The sequence below is a fragment of the Amphiura filiformis genome, chromosome 16, assembly GCF_039555335.1.
Source record: "Amphiura filiformis chromosome 16, Afil_fr2py, whole genome shotgun sequence".
Taxonomy (NCBI): domain Eukaryota; kingdom Metazoa; phylum Echinodermata; class Ophiuroidea; order Amphilepidida; family Amphiuridae; genus Amphiura; species Amphiura filiformis.
In genome coordinates, this window is record NC_092643.1 from 9,581,839 (window position 1) to 9,601,903 (window position 20,065).

General features: G+C 37.6%; 1 protein-coding gene across 2 annotated transcripts; it reads left to right on the forward strand.

The window, feature by feature from the left end:
• Positions 1-1,656: 1,656 nt before the first annotated feature.
• LOC140136495 (uncharacterized) lies at positions 1,657-18,979 on the forward strand. 2 transcript variants are annotated; one of them, XM_072158209.1, is made up of 9 exons: positions 1,657-1,743; positions 5,542-6,885; positions 7,963-8,197; positions 8,373-8,528; positions 12,551-12,630; positions 13,701-13,794; positions 14,283-14,412; positions 15,587-15,706; positions 18,904-18,979. In XM_072158209.1, the coding sequence occupies exons 2-9, from the start codon at positions 5,594-5,596 to the stop codon at positions 18,939-18,941; spliced, it is 2,145 nt and encodes a 714-aa protein (XP_072014310.1). In that variant the 5' UTR covers positions 1,657-1,743; positions 5,542-5,593; the 3' UTR covers positions 18,942-18,979. The 2 variants fall into 2 exon arrangements, with proteins under 2 accessions (XP_072014310.1, XP_072014311.1); XM_072158210.1 differs by having other exon boundaries at positions 1,699-1,886.
• The last annotated feature ends 1,086 nt before the right edge of the window (positions 18,980-20,065 follow it).

Here is a 20,065-nt window from a genome sequence, read left to right on the forward strand (position 1 = left end):
ATAAAAAATAGCTTCCTATTTAAATGATAGTTCACTGATAGCTCTTATATATTAGCTCGTACTGATCGCATTATCCCCTTTTAATTTCGAGCCAAACAAATGAGGTAAATTTAAAACGAAGAAATTTGCTATTTCATTCCAGCGCCTACAATCTGTGTATTAGCTCGCCGATCATATATATATTATTATCGGGCGGGAGCTAAAGGAAAATTATAAAAGACCAACTTGGACCCAAACCATACCGATCAGATAGGACCTACTGCGAGTCAGACTCAGATGCCAACAACAACCCACCAGGAACCACGGAAATCCCCCGGGAAATCCATCCAAAGTGGCAATATAATAATAAGAAGTTAAGAACACATGCAGTAAAACTTAAAAACAGACCAAATAAAAGAGGCGAATAAAAGTAAAACAAAATTGTGACTGAAAATATTTAAAAAAAGTAGAACCACATAACAAAACAATAACATAACACATAACAAAAAGTAGAAAAACAAACATAAAAATAGAACAAAAAGGCCTAAATCTAAAAGAAAACAAGAACAAAGAAAAGCATACAAAAAAAAAAAAAAAAGAAAAAAGCCCAACCCCCAAACATGTCAGAAAACAATACCAAATAAACAAAATCAAAAGGAAACAGTACAAAATACAGACAGACATAATATTAATTGATACAGACAAAATAAAACAAACAAAACTTCAACAGCACCACAGCACCATCATCAAAAACAATCATCACCTATCGACACCGGGTTATTCTCAAGACTACAACAGGACGTGGTCACTATTGTCGTCCATTCAATGGGGGCGATTTAATGAATACATCATTGATAGTACGATCTGAATACACACACATCCTGTGCGCATCGATCGTATACATCCACAATGCCATTGCGTTGCATTGCCGCAATAGCTAATTAGGGGGCGAGATGGCACGTAGGCGAAATGGCGTGTAGGCGAAGTGCATTGTGGGCGAAGTGTCCTGTATTCGTACTATTCATTGCAGTGCTGGTGTGCAAACATTGCCAATGCACGGCGTAGTGACTAGTGTTTTTCTTCTGACATGTCCGATTAGTACATGAACTCTTGCAGTTATCTCAACTTTAACTTTACACACAATCCATGGCATAAAATAATGTGTACATTTCTGCACCCTTGGCCGGCATTACGTCCTGAAAGGATCCTACTGAGTATCGACGTAAACGTAAACCGTACTGGAAATGGAAAGTCACCATTGACAGCTCGACCCGAGTGGCTCGACAGGGTATGCATGTTGCGTGTGTTGCATACGAAAATTGTCAGTTGCCGGTTCGCTTTCTGCAGTGATTTGACGACCTTTTATGGGCAAAATCTCTCAAAATCAAAGAGTTGCGGTGTGCCCATTATGATCTAAGTCCGAAAATCTTTACATACACGAAGTTTTAAGTCATGAACATCAGGCAATGTTGACTTTTTTTGGAATTTAAAAACTGTGTTTTCCGATGACAAAATGGCGGCGTTTTTACCAAAGTTTTTCCGATCCAGACCGGCCTGGCAAAATCTGATCACGATTATCGATTAGGACCAGGGAATAAATAAAGGGTTGCCAGTCATCAAGAAATCCTCCGTCCCCCCCTGCCTATCCCTTTGTCTATTATTCCTGATGTCCCTACCTTTTAGTGGTGTGCGCCTCTAATGTTGCTGTCATCGGCCGTCACCACATGCTCGAATTCCGAATTTACTTTTCCTATATTTTGAAAGGTAAAAAGGGATACATTGGATTGAAGAATGCACTGTTTTATGTTACCATGATAGTTTATGTATGTTATATGATAGTTTTGTTTCAAATTCAGCATCAGTGTTTTCTTGTCTTGTCTAGAGTACGTATTTCTAACAAGTTCGAGGTAAGCTTACCAAATAGTATTCATGCCTTATTTATACCAATCATACTGACATAATTATATTAAAAAAATTGAACTTTTTTAAAATTCTCATCAAACGAGTCTCATATTGTAAAAGAGCTAAATGAAAGAAAACTTATGAGCCATAAATGAAAGTCATACGTCATGTGGCTGCAATTGTGGGGTTTATGCACTTTCCCAATGCATGGTGAATGGGAATTGTTGGATTGCATACTTTACCAACCAATGTTTGGTGAGCATGATATTCCTCCAATATTTTGAGAAGTTGACGTCAAATTTTCTATTCTATATTGTTTGGCAATAATGTCTTTTGTCAATGTTTGTGTTTTTGATTGCAAAGATCAGATATTTTTAATTCAGTGTTGTACTAGTCGAGGACCTCATGTCCGAGCCCAAGGCCGCAGGGTACGAATTCGTTTAAAAATTTTGCGTAGCAGTTTTTGGCTAATTCATCATAATCAGGATACTTCCATACGTGCATACTAAAGCACCCAAGGCCAAGGACTTGGTGTCCGAGGCCAAGGCCAAGGACATGGTGTCCGAGGCCAAGGACAACCCTCCGAGGCCAAGGACTTTTGTCTCCGAGGCCAAGGCCAAGGGGGGGGTCATATTGTCGTCAACATAAGGCAATTTTATAGACCACTTGTTTATCAACAAAGGCGAGGGATTGGTCTTTCGATATGCTCGAACGAACCGCTTCACTGTTCAATGGCTTTTTGTGCTATCTGAAATGTGGTGGGAGATTTAAAATACACATGCCCTGAGCAAACTACGATGCGCAAGCACACTGCAGCGCAAAGAACAATGGAAAGTGCCATAATGCATGCGCATACTGCCGGGCAATGACGTCACATGTCAAGTGGTCTATATGCACTTTAAATAACGCTGCACAGTAAGCATATCTATAGAACTTTATAAAATAAACATGCTTAAAATGAACTCTTTATCCTAGTTTCAACCAACAAAACCCAACTTGTTCATTATATCGATTTGTTTCTTAGTCTTAGAGAACAACCCAAAAGTTTGATGAAGTCCTATAAACGGAAGTCCTTTCGCTAGAACGCTAACCCCCTCCACCCTCCCCTCTAACGCAAGTGTCAATTATCAAAAACTCAACCTGTATGCATAGGATACAGTGCCATCGCTATGGTGGATGGGGGTGCGACAATGCTAGGATATTTTCTTCGTACCTTTTTGGCACGAAAAAAAATAATAATTAGGACTTGCTTGATTTTCAAATAAAAAAGAATCAGCTGCTTACAAACAATGACAAAATTAACTTACAAATTACAGGTTGCAAGTACTATATTGATTTTAAATCATTTTGAAGCAACCACTGTAAAATTTCAATATTGTAGGCCTGCTTCAGAAAATACTGAAATTTTATATTAAATCCTTAAAGATCAACTTTGACCGATGTTTTAACGACTTTTTATACAAACATAATCTGACCAAGGCCAAGGCCAAGGACTACACGTCCGAGGTCAAGGACTACATGTCCGAGGACCAAGGACTTCAAAACCTATCCTCAAGGAGTCCTTGAGGCCGAGGACAGTACTCGAGGACTACAACACTGATTTTTATTCCGATTCGAATTCTGAACCCTTCAAAGAGTGCAGAACTTTGACGATAATTTTGCCTTTTTCGACACTAAAATGCATTTGATCCTTAATTTTGTTTCAACTGAGTCTTAAATTAGCAAGCACAATAAGGTTGGTACCACTTTTATATAGACAACTGATGAAATTTTAAAGGATTTTTTCCAAATTTCTGACCTGCGCAAATTGTTAAGTGTGTATTTCCCATTGACATCCAAAATGGCGTTTCCAGTCTAGGCTGCAAAGATATATGCTAATTTGAATATCTCAATTTTCCAGTCAATTTCCTATTATCAATTGCAATAAAACTCTTGTCTCTGATTGGCTGCTGAGGTGATCTGCTGTTGCCGAGTGGAAATTTATGAATGAACTGTGCACCGTACGTGTTGTTAGGGGGCTGGCATTTTCGTCGGAAGGGGGGTTCTAAAAATACGGGGGTCATAGAATTTTCAGACTAAAATTTTAGCGCACTACGCGCGCATTCTTTAACTTCATAATCGAAATGTGCGTACCATCTACATTTTGTATGCAAACTTTTTAGCGCCTTCTTTACACTTGCAATAAACATTTTAACGCGCTCCATGCACGTTCTTCGCTCTTAGTTTTGGTGTGCTCCTCGCCTTAGTTCCGGCAATAAATAATTTGTCTTGAGTCTGTGTAGGTGGAAGGGGGGGGGTCATAAAAATTTTCGACCCAAGATGGGGAGGTCATAAAGAAATTTCTCCGGTCACCGTCATATTTGGGACCCCCCCTTCCGAAGAAAATGCCAGCCCCCTTAGCTCCGAATTTGCAACATCACAGTACACGGTACAGTCACGCTTGTTAAACATGTAAAGGTTTACCGGTACCGGTACTGCAAAATATTATAGTTCATGATGCTGTTCATCACCACCATGAATGACCACGTCACCAAAATCGGACGTTGTTATTTTGTTAACTATGATCAGAATTCAAAAAGGTTGTTGACCTTTGAACGTTTTTCGTCATAGTGCCATCTTGAAAGGTCTGACATACATTTTTTTGAATCCTCATAACCATACGAGTAATTTGATATAATACTTGACATAATTGGAGCATTCTGAAAATTTGACCCCCATGTAACCTTGATTGACCCCTCCCCGGAATGCCCGGATGTTTCAGGAGGTGAGCCCAAGCTAAATTTATTCAGAATCAATCAAAGATCCAAAAATGACTCTCAAACTTTTGTTCTATGATTTAGTCACGGATTCTACAGGCTGGTCCTCTACTATTGATCACACCATATATATTGGATGAATAATTCGAACAAAATAAATAAACTTACAACTTGCACTTTCACCATCTGTGCTGATGGCTTGATCACAATTGACTTTTAAAGCAATAATGTGTGATTTGCATAAAGAATACAAATGAGGTAAAATGAAGAAAATTTGCTATTTAATTCCAGCACATACAATGCTTGTATCAGCTCTTCTATCATAGTGCATGGAGCAGCCACCCAGAGTATATTATATGATGTACAGTGAATAGCGATATGCACACAATTTATACGTCACTGATTCATTGATAGAATTATGAGCTGACATTCACAAGATGTGTTAGCAAGCACTTGATTGGTGCTTTGAATAAAACTGCAAAGATCTTCGGATTTAATATAAAAACTTATATTTTACTTTAATTGAAGTACTTCATGCTTAGCATTTCATGTGGTATTTTAGTACACCACTACCAAAAAAAGTAGATATTTGCGAAAAATTGAGGGTGTTGCTGTGGAGCAAATCACACATTATGGCTTTAATGCAATCACCAGAAGAATAAGGGAAGCAACAGAGGACCAAAGCAATCAACTGTGATGAAGGTATCATTTCTCTTGATCACATACATGCATGTACTTCCAGGAAATGTCAACAAGCAGTCGGGGGGGGGGGGGGGAGACCAAGTCAATTGTGGTCAAGCTGTCAGCACAGTTGGCAAAAGCTAAAGTCATGAGTTACCTTTTTCACTGGATTTACCAATCAAAAACCTTTTGAAGTTTTCTCTATCTGTTTTTAAATTTTTAGATGAGCACATACAATTTCATAATGAACTGATCAAGAACTCGATGTTGATGACATGACCATGGCTTTGGGTACTTCTATACGCATCATCTGTCAGGGACAGGGGAGGTCAACCCGTGCATTGTTCATACTCTACAAACCACAGTTTGCCAGCATATTACAACACATCGATAGAACCTCACCATCATGTTGGCTGCAGAGGTTTACTTTGATTCACAAGTTTCACTCATCACCCAGACTCAAAGTACCAAGAGGTCTCAGAAGTCCTTCCTCTGTCCTGGTGAAAGCATCCAGATTAGATGGTCATCAAGCAGGGAGCGATGAACAAAGGGAGAGGGAACTAGTCTCCAAAGACGTTGGTCTGACTGGTACCTATATTATGGACAGACAAAGTAACTTGACCTCAAAGAAAGATGGAGGTCAAGTTGATCTTTTGATTAATGAGAGCAGTGAACAGTTGTGGTTTGCTGAGGATGAGGATTATGATAATGAGGTGTACATGTATAATGATGAAATGAAAAAGAGAAAACCAAACAGGTCTTCATCAGTAGATACACAATTGGATGAAAGTAGTGATAGGGATTATATGGAAATGGAAAGAACTAAAAGACAAAATTCGCAGCAGAATAGATATGAGAAAATGAGAGGGGATAAACGACAATGGATTCATAGGGCTCAAGATGACAGCAGTGTGTCAAGACAAAAGTTGCCACAGAAGAGAGAGGAAAGGAGAGAGGATAAGCAGCAATGGATTGATAAGTCTTGGGGGACTCAAGATGACAGCAGTGTGTCAAGACAAAAGTTGCCACAGAAGAGAGAGGAAACGAAAGGGTATAAGCAACAATGGGTTGATAATCCTTGGGTAACTCAAAGTGATGATGACGGTAAGAACATGTCAAGAACTATGGATGCCTCAAGTGAAGCAAGAAGAATAACAGTACCAAAAGAGTCAAACGCATTTCCGTTTCCTAAATCGGATGATTTGCCACGTGACAAAACAACTCAAAGAAGATCTAGAAATGAGAAAAGTGGTTGGAAAGAAAAAAGAGGGAGGCATGATTTGTCACCGGAGACTGAACGACAGTGGGTAGATGATTCCTGGTTTGCAGAAAAGTCTGTTGATGGAGATGAGTCTGGGAACATGGGCGAAAACAAAGCACATAGAACATCATCACCATCCACGTCGTCCAGTGTGATTGAACATGGAGATTCCGACGATTTGCTACAAGTTGATGAGGAGTGGACCTCTCAAAGGAGATCAAAGCAGGAGTTTGGAAATGAAGGTTGGAAGAAAAGGCAGGAGTCCAAAAGGATGGAGAAGAGGAAAAAGCAACATGAAAAGAGAAGGTATCTTTCAATTTTTCTGGTGTTCCTTTTTGAAAAAGGCAAAGATATTGGGAATAAAAGAAAATATGAGATTAAAGTGGGAAATACTTTACCTCTGTTGGCGACATTCATGGGGTGACTTCATGGGAACTTTTGTTAGATAGGAATAAAACAGACAATCAAGGGAAAAAGAAAATAGTTTGCAAACTATTTTTCAAATTGGTTCCATATTGCAGAGCTGCCAACCCTTCTTGATCCTGCAGAAGACTTCCTCATTTGCTGACAATCTTCTGCAAAACGTTAAATCTTCTGCATTTGCGGCCATCTGGCTAAATCTTCTGCATTTACAGCCATCTGGCTAAAAAATCAAAATCAAATCAATTATACACTGTCCTGTCCTTTTGCAAAAAAAGTTTGAGTAGCCTTGGAAGCTAACATCCAGGAGCTTTTGGGCGCTGATCCCACGCAGGTCGCAGGGCCGCCTCCCTTGGTGCGAGAGCGCCACATCCTAAGCTTTTTTTACACTTGACAGAAATCTTCTGCATTTACATATTGCAATGTTGGCAGCTCTGATATTGATAATATAGAGGCAAGTCTGAGAAGATTGCCATGTGTAGCAGAGACTCTTATGCCACCATTCCCCATCCCAAGCAATCAGTATTGGAGAGAAATGCTGGTGGCATGACTTTGCGTGACAATACATTGTGGGAATCGGGACAGTAATTTACTTATTAGATATTCAAGATATATTGTTGAATAGAAAACAAGTTGTTCATACATACACGCTATGTAACAGCGTGCATGATTGGTCGAGAGCTGGGCATAAGCAACATTTATGCCTGGTGTCCCGGATGTGAGATCGCCGGGTAGGGAAAATGAAGGAAAATCATGTTTTTTACTGGTAGTTTTTTGTTATTTGTTTTATCACACCCATGAACAAAATGTGCTGGTATGTATGAACGGGGCAAGCGGCCCCTCTGGCATAAACAACCGGTTAGTCATGAAAATATATGAATGAACACCTAATTTATCAGCCCGTTAGTATTATGTGTAGATTTCAATTGATAATAACAGCCTTTGGCAAATTGTATGTTTCAGCATTTTGCAAGATGTGCCAGCAGCCGGTAATGAAATACTCTTTGGAATCGCTCCGTGTTGGCTGGCATTACAGAGAGCCAGGAGGGTCATCCATCGGGCATTCATTACACCAAGTTTCCAGGAGTCGGACAGGAATGAGGCACGGAGTATCCTTGCAGCATTGGAAAATCAATTTGACATGAAAGTTGTGCATAGAAATGAGTTGGACAGACTTACAGGACAGCGTCCTCATCAGGTGAGAAGTGTTAAATGTGGTTTGTAATAGGTTGTGTTTATTATGCGCCATGGCACAAAGAATAAATATTTTTATTTCATAAATTTTTATCAGAAATACACCCTGTGCATTAAGTGCTGCTTATTTTACATTACATCAATCATACAATGTTTGAATATGTGTGTTTTACATGTAGGGCGTGTGCTTGGAGACCAGCCCATTGGAGGTATTCACACTCTCGGATCGGGAGGATGTGTTAGGTGCACAATTAGAATCTTTCCATCAACAGCAGCAGCAACAGGCTGAGAGTGCACAGCATCACCCTGTTTGGTTAGCATTGGATCAAGTCAAGGTAATTTAAGAATACACGTACATGGAAACTTAAACACAGCACAAAGTAATTTACCCACCTTTATCTTTATCACAAGACAATAACTCAAAATCTGTGTATCCAATTTTGAAACTGAAATAGCAAAACGAATCCCAGTTTAGTTCTGCAAATTTTGATACCTCATTTATTTGGATAGCTTAAAATCTGTAGCCATGCCATGGTGACTCCTTAAATGAAGAAGATGCAGATTCAAAGGTGGCACTGATAAGCTATATTACATTCTTTACATGCATCTTTTTCATTCAAATGATCACAAACATTGCAACACCTTCTTTGGCTATTATATTGACAAATGAGGTTATGAGGCATAAAAATTGGCAAAACAAAACTGAATTTCTTTGTACTATTTCAGTTTTGAAACTGACACATAGATTTTCATTTATTATCTTGTAATTACTTTATGTGATATGTTTATAATGTAATCAAGGAGAGTGGGTTTATAATGTTTTGGGCTTAGTTGCTCTTGTGTGAAGTGATAAATGTTTGGCATTTTAATTTCACTTACTTGTTGCAATCAATCTATCGATTTCATTTATATCATTCAATAATGCAAGTATGTTAAGGTATCTAAAAGATAACAAATAATGTCACAATTCATATTGTGCTGAATCTATGTTATTCACTATACTATTTGATACTACACTACTGCTAAAATATTTGTGTGCTTAAAATTGTATTATGGTAAATTAAGATGGGTTCTTTGTTTATTTATTTATGTTTATGTGTATATTCGTTGTTTTGATTAAATTATAATTATTTGTTAGTTAAAAGGTGGTACATCATTAGGGATGAAATCAAAACTCGACCGCCGGTTGCCCGCCGGTTCCGGGCGGTTCCGTCCGGTTCTAAAATATACACAGTAATGAGGTCAGTCGTCACACCCTGGTTCATATGGCCGGATGGTATCATCAAGTGAGTGCGGGGAGTGATTTCAAGTGGTTTCTTTTCAAATTTAGTACAATAGGAATAATCGATTTTCCTTCCCGGAGTTCTTCTCAATCAATGTAGCTACTTTTAGAATTTTATTTTGATAAAATATAAGCAGAGGCTTGGTCTATTCATTTCTAATTATTTTACATCGTGACAGGTTAGACAAGGCCTATATTAAAGTTTCATTTCAAGGAATAATCGCGATCTCGAATTCTGTATGTTTTAAAACGCAAGGGTAATACATTTCTCATAAACTTAGTTTATAATCGAAACAAAGAAAGCAAAACAGACTCAAAGAAAAAAAAGAAAGCAAGAAAGAAAGGGGAAAGAGAGAAAAAAGAAGAGAGAAGGGAAGAAAGAAGGTGAAGAGAGAGTGGGAGATCACATGAGAGAGAGGGGGATACAAAACTACACTATTCGTAATATAGGCCATATTAGGCCGGTATATTGGGCCTATAATTATGTTGGCCAGGCTCGTTGAGGTGATGTGCAAAAAGAACTAATGATTTTGCAAGATGCATAAAATATATGCCAATCCCATCACCCATCGGCACCGCGCCCTTCATCAGCACCAATGGAGATTAGCCATGGGGCAGGGTGGCAAGTCAGTCCCCTCCCCTGCCCAGTCGACAGAAATATTGTGACAAAATCTTCCCTTTGGTCTATTTTAGACCCAAAATCAACCCCATTTTGGGCTATCATTTTCTTGGGAAGAGGGGGAGGTGTCCCAAATATACGGGGGGAGGGGTAATAAAATTTTGATAACCAAAATGTAGGGAGTCATAAGATGACCACAGATAGTGTGTTTGTTTTATTCAAAAAGACTGATTTTAGCTTGTTTAGGGGTGTGTCGGTGGTGGGATCATAGAATTGTTGTTGCCGAAATAGAGTCAATCAATATCACTTCAACTGGGGATTTCTTTTGTGATTTATGCAGGAAGATTTGAACTAATGACCTTTCGTGAAATCGCCCTATGGTCATGCTTTTTATACTGGGACCCTAAAAAAGGTGGTGCTGTCACATTTTGCTAAATCATTTTGTCTACTTATTCCTATATTTTTGCTAAAATTCATCATGAACAAATGGTTTTGGTCTTATTTTGAAGATAAATTATTAATCTAATGAATTAATAACAAATACAATTAAACAAATGTATTAATTAATTACAACAGCTTAATTAAGTTAATTAGTCAGGGGTGGTGCCGGAAGTGGAGGAGCCGGAAGCGGAGGAGCTCTGTGTAATTACAATGGGAAGTTGATGTTCATTAATAAAATGTATGCACTTTGTTGCCTAGGAGAAGTAAAAATGCATTTGCATAATGTTAATCTTATTTTTAACTTTCTATAACTATAATTGCCTAGTTAATCTTAATAAACATAGTAATTAAGGATTTAACAAGCTTTTTAATTAATGCAGTGGAATGGGTGTCATACAATACAATGGGCTTTAATTTTGCATGCATGCATATGAAATAAATTTCAATATTGTTTTATCTTTGAAATATAAAATAAATCTTCTCAAAGGAGATTATTACAGTCAAAGGATTTATTCTGATGAGATACTGATCTTTGGTTATTGTTAAATAGTTTATTGATGTAGGCTAAGTGTGCATGTATACGCCTCATGTACATGTACCTTTGTTACTAATTATTCACTGTATATTGATTTTGGAACACCCTATATAGGAATTGGATATTTGAATTTGATATTATAGCAATTCTGTAAACTATTTTGAATATATTTTCCAAATTTAATGACACTTTGGGAAATTTTACATAAATTAAAAATTTTAATTTACAACTTTTTTCACACCCTGTATAACACAATGGGCTTACTAAATATAGTACAAACTATATATTTAATGAAAGGACTAACTGTGTACATTCCAAATATCAAGTTCATTTTTCAATTTAATATACTATGTAGAAATATTGGAGTGGTAAAGGAATTTAATTTTTCAGTATTTTTCAATGGAATCACCCTGTATATTTTTGGTACACCCTGTATATCCACTCAAACTTTACAGATTTGCAATCATGACAATATATGCTTTCTAAAAATGTATACTTTTACTAGTTTGGGTGAAAACTTTTTGAAATATAATCAGAAATACAAAAAAGGAGTTGATTTTTGACCAATAGCAAGATGTGACACAATTGGGTCCCACCTCAAAAAACATGACCCTATAGTAATTTATAAATGATAATTGTGCATCACCAACACAGGCCTATGTGATTCACAAAATAATAATTCACAACTTCTAAATTACTTAACCTATAGAAATCATTGAAACACTGTTCTGAACTGAAATTAAATGATCTAAACAATGGTGACATATTCAAGCAATTTTAACCATAAACAAGAAATCATTTCCAAAACTAATTTGCTTTGGTGACAAGCCAATAGATACACGACTAAGAACAATCGATCATCGTGTAGTACTTTCAAGTATGGGCTATTGTGACCGTGAAATTTCAAGTATGCGCTATTGTGATCGCTGAAATAAACATATCGACATTTTGTTATAATCTCTCCGGTTATGTGCTTAAACCAACCGGCGGTTGCTACTCATGCATTCTTGAATATTCATATACCAATGACCTCTGCCAACCGGACGGAACCGCCCGGAACCGGCGGGCAACCGGCGGTCGAGTTTTGATTTGATCCCTTATCAGGCCTCGGCTTTGTGATGTACCTACCTTCATCAAATCTTGTTAATACACAATAATTGTATATAATAATGCTATAATGTTTGTATGAGATTGATGAAAATAAAGATTGATTGATTTGATTGATAATATACAATGAGCTACAATGCAAATTAGCAAAATATTTTTTTTATATACAAAGCAAGAAGCAATTTATTTTTATGAAAAATGTAAAGAAGCACGATGATGGATGAGGACACAGCTAAATGCAGTTGGTGAAATGTAGTGCCCTCTGTCTAATTTATAACTTAAAACATTTACGGAAAAAGGAAAAAAAAATACAAATAATTTCAGGTACTGGTATAACAGATTGTGATACGGATGTTTAACCTTTATTTTCCAGGACCCAATGAATTTTGGTGCAGTGCTAAGATCATCATACTTTTTAGGAGTTGATAGAGTCATTACTTGTGTTGGCAATAGGTAAGTTGCTCCAATAAATTCAGTAAAAGGGGCATTTCATGATCCGCAGCATCATCCCCCATTTTTCTCAAAAACAGTTGAGATTTTTATTCCACTGGCAACCTCTGCATAATGTGCAAGTTCAACTCGCAATCAAAAAATCGGAATCAACTGAAATTTTTTTAATAAGCTTTTTTCTGAAAAATGTCATAAAAAAGAGGATGCTAGGATCACAAAATACTCCTTTAATGAAAATAGAATTGAAAATATGTGCCCTGAATCCTCTGATTGAAGGAAATGAGTTGCATGGGAGTTGCTGGGAGGACCATGTTAGCCATCTTTGTTTGGTTGCATGGGAAAATGCCTGCCAATGAGGACACACACACCCATTTTTCACATTTGGGGACCTCTCCTCATCGGGGTACCGTCCTTGGTTCAAGGAGGTCTGCAAATGCATGTATGCTGGGTAAAATGTCCCACACAAAATGGTGAAAATGTCCTCAGTTTGTCGATTAAGTACGGATTCAGACATACGCATTCCTAAACAGCGTCCACATTGGGAGTGGATGGTTGCATGGATTTAAATGTGTGGCAAAAATGTGAACCTGACAAAAATGTTTATGCTCCAAAAATGTTAATGGTCATATCTGTGCTTCTAACATATTTGTGCCAACCAAACATGGTGATAATAATCTTGGGTAGCAGACATCAGATGAGTGGAGATATTTAAGGTTCATCTAGAGGTCAATTGAGGTCATAAGGGTTCAACTCTTAAAATTGTTCCAGTTGAGCTCATACTTGGTGGACATAAACATGAGGGGAAGGGGAACCTGTTAAAATTCAAGCAGAGGTCATTCAAGGTCAAAGGTCATTGGAGTACAATTTTTAATTACTTGATTAGGGCTCAAATTTTGAGGACATAAACCTGAGGAGGAAAGGTAACATCTTAAATAAAAGTGGCGTACTAATATTCTGTGAATATTATGATCACAACCACCGAGAACCGTGCAACCTGAGAACCACTAAATTGTAGCTGTTTTTTAAAGTATAAACCATGATCAGTAAAGCAAAACATTTTTTTTCCTTCACAGTTGTCCATTGAGTCCTGTGGTGAGTAAAGCTAGCAGTGGTGTGATGGAATTACTGGAGGTGTATGCTGCATATGATATACCATTGGTTTTACAGGTATGTGGTTAAAATTTTAGAAATCTTGTCTTGACCCAACAGCCCATCCATGAACTTAGGTAATTAAATATACCAAATCGACCAACAATCCCGCGATCCTGGCCAAGAATACAAGAAAATACTCTTTCAATCATGAGAATTAACTTAAATTTTCATGCCCTTCACATAAGACTTGGCGATAGTCTATTCAGATATAGTTTTCAAGCTTGAGGTGATTGACCCCCCTGTGATTGACAGTTGGGAACGCGTCAAGGTGCTGGGTGCGTTCGAGAGTGCTGGTGTGGAACTGGGAAAGGTCGGCACGGATCAGCGAAATAAGGGGCTTGGTTTGACCTGCATGAACGACATGAAAACTAGTGGCGTCTGTTCTCTCTGAGTTTGCTCTGTGGAAGACTTTTCTTTCTTTTACAGAATATGGCAGATTTCAATGGAATAATCCAATTCCTAATTTACTTCATTACTTCCCATATTTTGTTGATTATTTTCAGAGCATGTCGTCCCATGGCTGGCAGGTGATTGGTGCTTGCAGTTCTACCTTCGCTGCTGCAAACCAAGAGGGTATCGAACATGTCCCATGTCACCAGTTTACTCTCACAAAACCTACAGTGTTAGTTGTCGGTAAGAATTGGCAAACTGATTAACTGAATTGAAATAATCAAAATGAAGTTTAAATATATTTATTTTAATCATCCTATTTGTTTTACAAACTGTGTAGACTCTCATTCATATGGTATGTTGAAATTAAGATTTAATTTAAATCTGGTCAACCAGACATACCTATTTTTGATGGACGAACCTACAGTTTAAAATCATACAGTACAAATGCAGTACATTGCCTACATGCAGTACGTAGTTGGAAACCAATGTGCGTCACTCTAGCTGTACAAAGCACAGCCTCACTCTAGCTGTACAAGGCACTGGCACAGTCTAACCTCCCTTATCCGAACCTCTTTTATACAGACCTTTCTGTCAACTGACTGTGTTCTTCATAAGAAAACATGTTTTTAAAGCTGTGACACCCTAATTTTATGCTCAGAAGCATTTAGAAAGCCTTGAATATTGCATACAGCACTCAAATACATGAACCATCTTTCAGTGTTATCACCCAAATTGAGTAAACTTTGTTTGCTCCAATATTAATACTTACAATATTCAATGCAGAATTATATATAATTCACTTTCTGGATTCTGGCAGCCAGTGCTTGGTTGAACTGTAGAAGTATACAATTTTAGAAACCTGCAGGTGTCCTCAATGCAGAATTATGTAAATTCACTTTCAGAATATTTACTTATCTATGCTTGGCCTATCAATGCTTATTTAGCTTCATCATTGGCTGATAAAAGAGGTTGAACTGTAGTTGAAGTATACACTGCTTTTAGAAACCCGAAAATCAATCGTGCATCGGAGAGCAGTTGCAGACATCAAATATTAAAGTGATGATGATACTAAATTATTCTTGTTCCACTTAAATCATTTGCCTATAGACGATTTCGACGAGCCAAGTGATGGTCAGGATTAAGTCGGCCATAGTTGGGGCCATCCGCGCCAAACTAACTTAGTTCGTTTGGATTGCGATCCAAGACGCCCACTATCGCGAGCGCATCGGACCGCATAGCACTTGCACTGTGTCACAGGAGCGGTAAACGCTGCACGCAATGGATGGATGGCCGCCAGTGAGGTGTAGGAATGTGGCTCATCGGATTCATCTATTGTTCACTTGGCTTCCTCGAGACGCTACTGTCTCGAGAAAGCCAAGTGGACTATAATATTATCTTCTCTTGTTTTCCCTAGGTAATGAAGGATATGGTCTGAGGTCCAAAGTGAGAACTGTTTGCTCCAAGTTTCTTACCATAGAGCCGGGAAGAGAATTGCATCCTGGGATTGATTCTCTCAATGTGTCTGTAGCAACAGGTAAGGCGTGTTTGTGTGCGTTTGTAAACACCATCAAATGAGGACACACCTGGATACACTCTGACAACCGCAGACACTCACCAACTGCAGACATCCTCACCATCATATTGCAAACAGCATTGAAATGTATAAGACCAAGTCTTGTACGGAATGTACGCTGGTATAGTTTCCGGACTTGATTAGATTTAAAAACTTCAAGTGGTTTCTTATTTTGGTGCAAGTTCAAGTGTACAAAGTCCTTGTTAACAGATAACCAACTTTGGTCGGTGTTGACCAGCCTTTGCAAGTAGGTGTGTTTTGGGGAGGGGTGGGGCACAGTGTCGACTTCCTATTCGATAAATATAAATTTAATACTCCGTTGGTGAGCGACGGGCGACTGGTATTTCACCGAACGCAAAGAAAAGGAGTTCTATCTGATTGGCTAGCAATCGATCGCTTATCGCTTAGGTCGCTTAGTAGTCAACTATAAACTCAAAACTGAGCATCGATTCAATTCGATTGAAATCGATATTCTATTATTGCCGTAGATAAAGAGAGTGATAGTGTGTCAATAATGTACATTGTATTGCAGCTGGATTTTACATGCATTCTTTTATATAAATTTTTTCTCAAAGAGTTGAATATGATCAAAATTTTTACTCAGGATTTCAAATTTTTACCCGCAAATTGCAGTTAAACATATCCACAGCAAAATACCGGTCCTCACTAATTAGTGTATTTAATTTCCAGTTAGTGTATTTAAGATAAAACCTGACAACAAATAAAATTTTCTTGCAATAGAAATATCATATGGGATACTGATATGGTAGGCCGCAACCGCCACAACATGGAGCTGGATATACGCGTAGCTGACTTTTTGCTCCGTGGAGCCAAATTGACCAATCATGATCATGTTAGAGTTTTTCATTACTCGGAGGTAAAACTGACTAATTAAGTACGACTTACTCATTACGTGAAGCGAATTTATTCATTAAGAATTTGCCAGACGAAAGCGCCACGTAGTTGCAAGATATCCTCGGTCACGAAAGTTATGATTCAAAAAGTAGTTTATGAAAAGTACGAACTGACTTATTATTAAGATGGACATGCACTCATAAGAAACTCATACAGTATTGTACATAACTATATAGCTAGGCAGAGTGGTGGTAAACTATGCACACAGTTCTGCGATCTGCAGTGTATCGCCGGGAGCTAATTTGTATAACTTGCGCGAATTCGACCTTCAGCAAACTGCAAACCAGTTCGGATTTACTTTATATACTAGTAGTAGGCCATACATACTGTAGTTACTGTCCGCTTTTCCTATACACAATACTCAGTGCGCTCACCATTGACGCGTGACCTCTACAAATAGTGTATGTTAGAAGTATAGGCCATTGCCTAGTTGACGCTACTACTGTGTAAAAAATAACCGCCAATATTTAAAGTATTCTCTGAAATTCTAGAAAATATAGTTTTGTAACATGTCCTAAATTTTAGCTAATAATTTAGGTGTTTGGAAATATTGGTACTTTTGTACCAAAAAATATGAAGAAATTATTTCTAAACCGTGTTAAGTCATTAAGCTTCTCATTTTCAAGAACGCTGGTTAACAATAAGCAGACTATTGTCTCATTTCGTAAACAAAAGCCCACAGTATTGTTACCTTATGTTAAGCTTTATAATCGTTCACCCAACTGAAACTATAATACCAGCTCATTGCTCATTGCACAGGTAAAACAGACACAAGTGCAGTATGTATTTAACCAGAGAAGATCTGATGTAACATAGTTGAGCCGTTTTCATTGAGTGTTATCTTGGTTTAATAGCTTTTAATAGGGTTTAAGTCCTTCAAAGGTCGTGGTGAGTTCTACTGTAGACATGACTGCATCATGATTATTTTTAAGTCAACAACATTCAACAATATGATCACCGTGATAGTATGAGAGTATCAGTACCGTGGGTGTCAGTGATCCTGGCCTGACACAGTAGACAAACAAACAAACAAACACGCCACACACATGACACATGCAAGCAAGGTAACATTGACTATACACTAATCAAACAATTGTATTGATCCTGTACAACTGGTCGTGGTTTATTTACAATCGATTAATTTAAAATCCCCATAGTAAACATTAATTTTGGCAAGAGTTTTCTCTCTCTGGAACGAGGATGCATCCACTGGCTCCGCGTAATGAAAAGATCTAACATGATTGGTCAATTTAGCTCCGCTGAAGCAAAAAGTAAGCTACGCGTAGCAGCTCCACGCTTAGGCGGTTACGGCCAGCCATATATTGATCATGCGAAAATCGTAAAACATAGAATAGAAACAGTGTGGCAGGCGCTCAAAATCTCAAATTGTATGCTTAGCCTGAGTTGCACAGCCTATCTCGAATAAAATCACCATGCGTATTTGTTGAAAAACGTGAGGATTCATCGTACTATCACAGCAATTTTTAACACGAAGATATAGGGATGATGACGGTGTGTGGGGGTGATTGTGTGTATGTTCATTATTTGCATGTTTGAACACAGATTGATGGGCAATTTGTCATGAAGCCAGATGCTTCAATACTTCTGTTAGAAAATTAATTATTTTCTTGGCTCATAAACATCTTTCTACAGGGGCTGTGTGAGATTTCTAACCAGTTTATTTTTTTCATGAATCATATTTTAGATGAACTGCTGAATCATATCAGCAGCATAATTTCACCGAACACTTTTCTGATAAGCAAAATTGCAAGCGTATTATTACATGTAGCAATAATCGCATGACTAAATCAAACATTTTTGTATCAGCGAACCCCTTAAAAAGATTATTCTCTGACCCCATGCACCTATCCACTCAAGATGGAAGTAGTTGGACTTTAAATTTATTATCTGTGTAAAGTAAGGAATTACCAAAGGGCCCACTCTAATCATTATTGACTTTTTTATGCACCCAGGAACCACAGATAACATAAAGGGAGTTGAGCGACCATGAATTACATGTAGTATCCAGATCTGGACTATTTACATATTTCCAAAAGAAAATAGTTTTTGCTTCTTCTTGAAGCAGTTGTATAAAATGTAATGCATTGGTGGATTGCATTTGCATACAAAATCTCATTTTTTGACAAAAATAAGGATGTCTTCTTGAAAAATCTCACATAAATGTCCAGTTTATCATTCAATCCATGCAAACCATTAATACATCTTTGTTTTCTATTTGCCAGGTATACTGCTGCATTCATTGCTGGGAACAAGAAAGTGAACATTTTCTGGAATCACCTGACCATCTGGAATTACCTGTATCCTATTTCTTAAAGAGTCTTTAATCTACATGTATGCTATTATAATAGACCTTAAGCTGAATTGACATTCGATTGTTGAACGATTGCGATGCATCCATCGTTCTTAAAAAGTGATGTGCAGTGGCAGAATTCTGCCATGCTTCGGTTGTCGCTTTTTCTTTTACACTAATAATGGCGATCATGATTGCAGGTGAGAATTACAATATTCAAAATACTTTTTTGGCCATCTATTGATAATTATTGTTTTGAATTAATTCACTTCCGAAATTTGATGATCCAGAAAAGTAAATTAATTAGCAAAATAATAACCCTGTAGGTAGGCAGTGATTGGTCTGTGCAGTTCCGGCGTTGAACTTTTTTCAACTTGAAAAAGCAATGGATATCGATTGATTAACTTCATGTCCTGAAAATGGAAGTAAACATGGAGCATGCGTTCATCCCAAGTGTTGAAGTAATGTCGGGCTTCTCTTTCTCACTCTTGGCTTGGCTTTGGTAATGAAATTCTAAAGCCTGTTGTCCATATTTGACTGACAAGGCTGATGTGGGACAGCCAGATCCAAAATTTGCTTTTCTGTAAAAGCACTCGAGTGTAAATTCAGAAGAAGCAGTCAACTAATTTGTGTAAAATTTCATTACAATCATACCCTAAATGTGACCTGTAGTAGAAATCACTGCTATAATAGATTCCATATTATATTGGAGCATGAATGGAGCATTGGGAAAAGGTTAAAGAGCATTGGATTTTGACCATTGTATGATATAGGTAATGGAATTAAATATTATTGATCTCTTGCTAACTGCATAGTGTTGAGTCGGTGATCATGTCAATTGATAAAATTACCTGTGCAAAAATAAAGGTCACTCTAAACGAATATGGAATGTATTATAGTAAAATATCCAAATTTGGAAAGATTTTGCAATGGTCTGTTAGTATAAGGCACAAACTCATGTGTGCACTTCAATTGGTGTGGGATGAGTGTGAGCTGCTGTAATCAGTGGCAAATCTTTTGTGTTATTAAAATCCCAGGTAATTTAGATTGACATGTTGTAAAAAACAACAACTTGTACCATATTTGTTCCATTA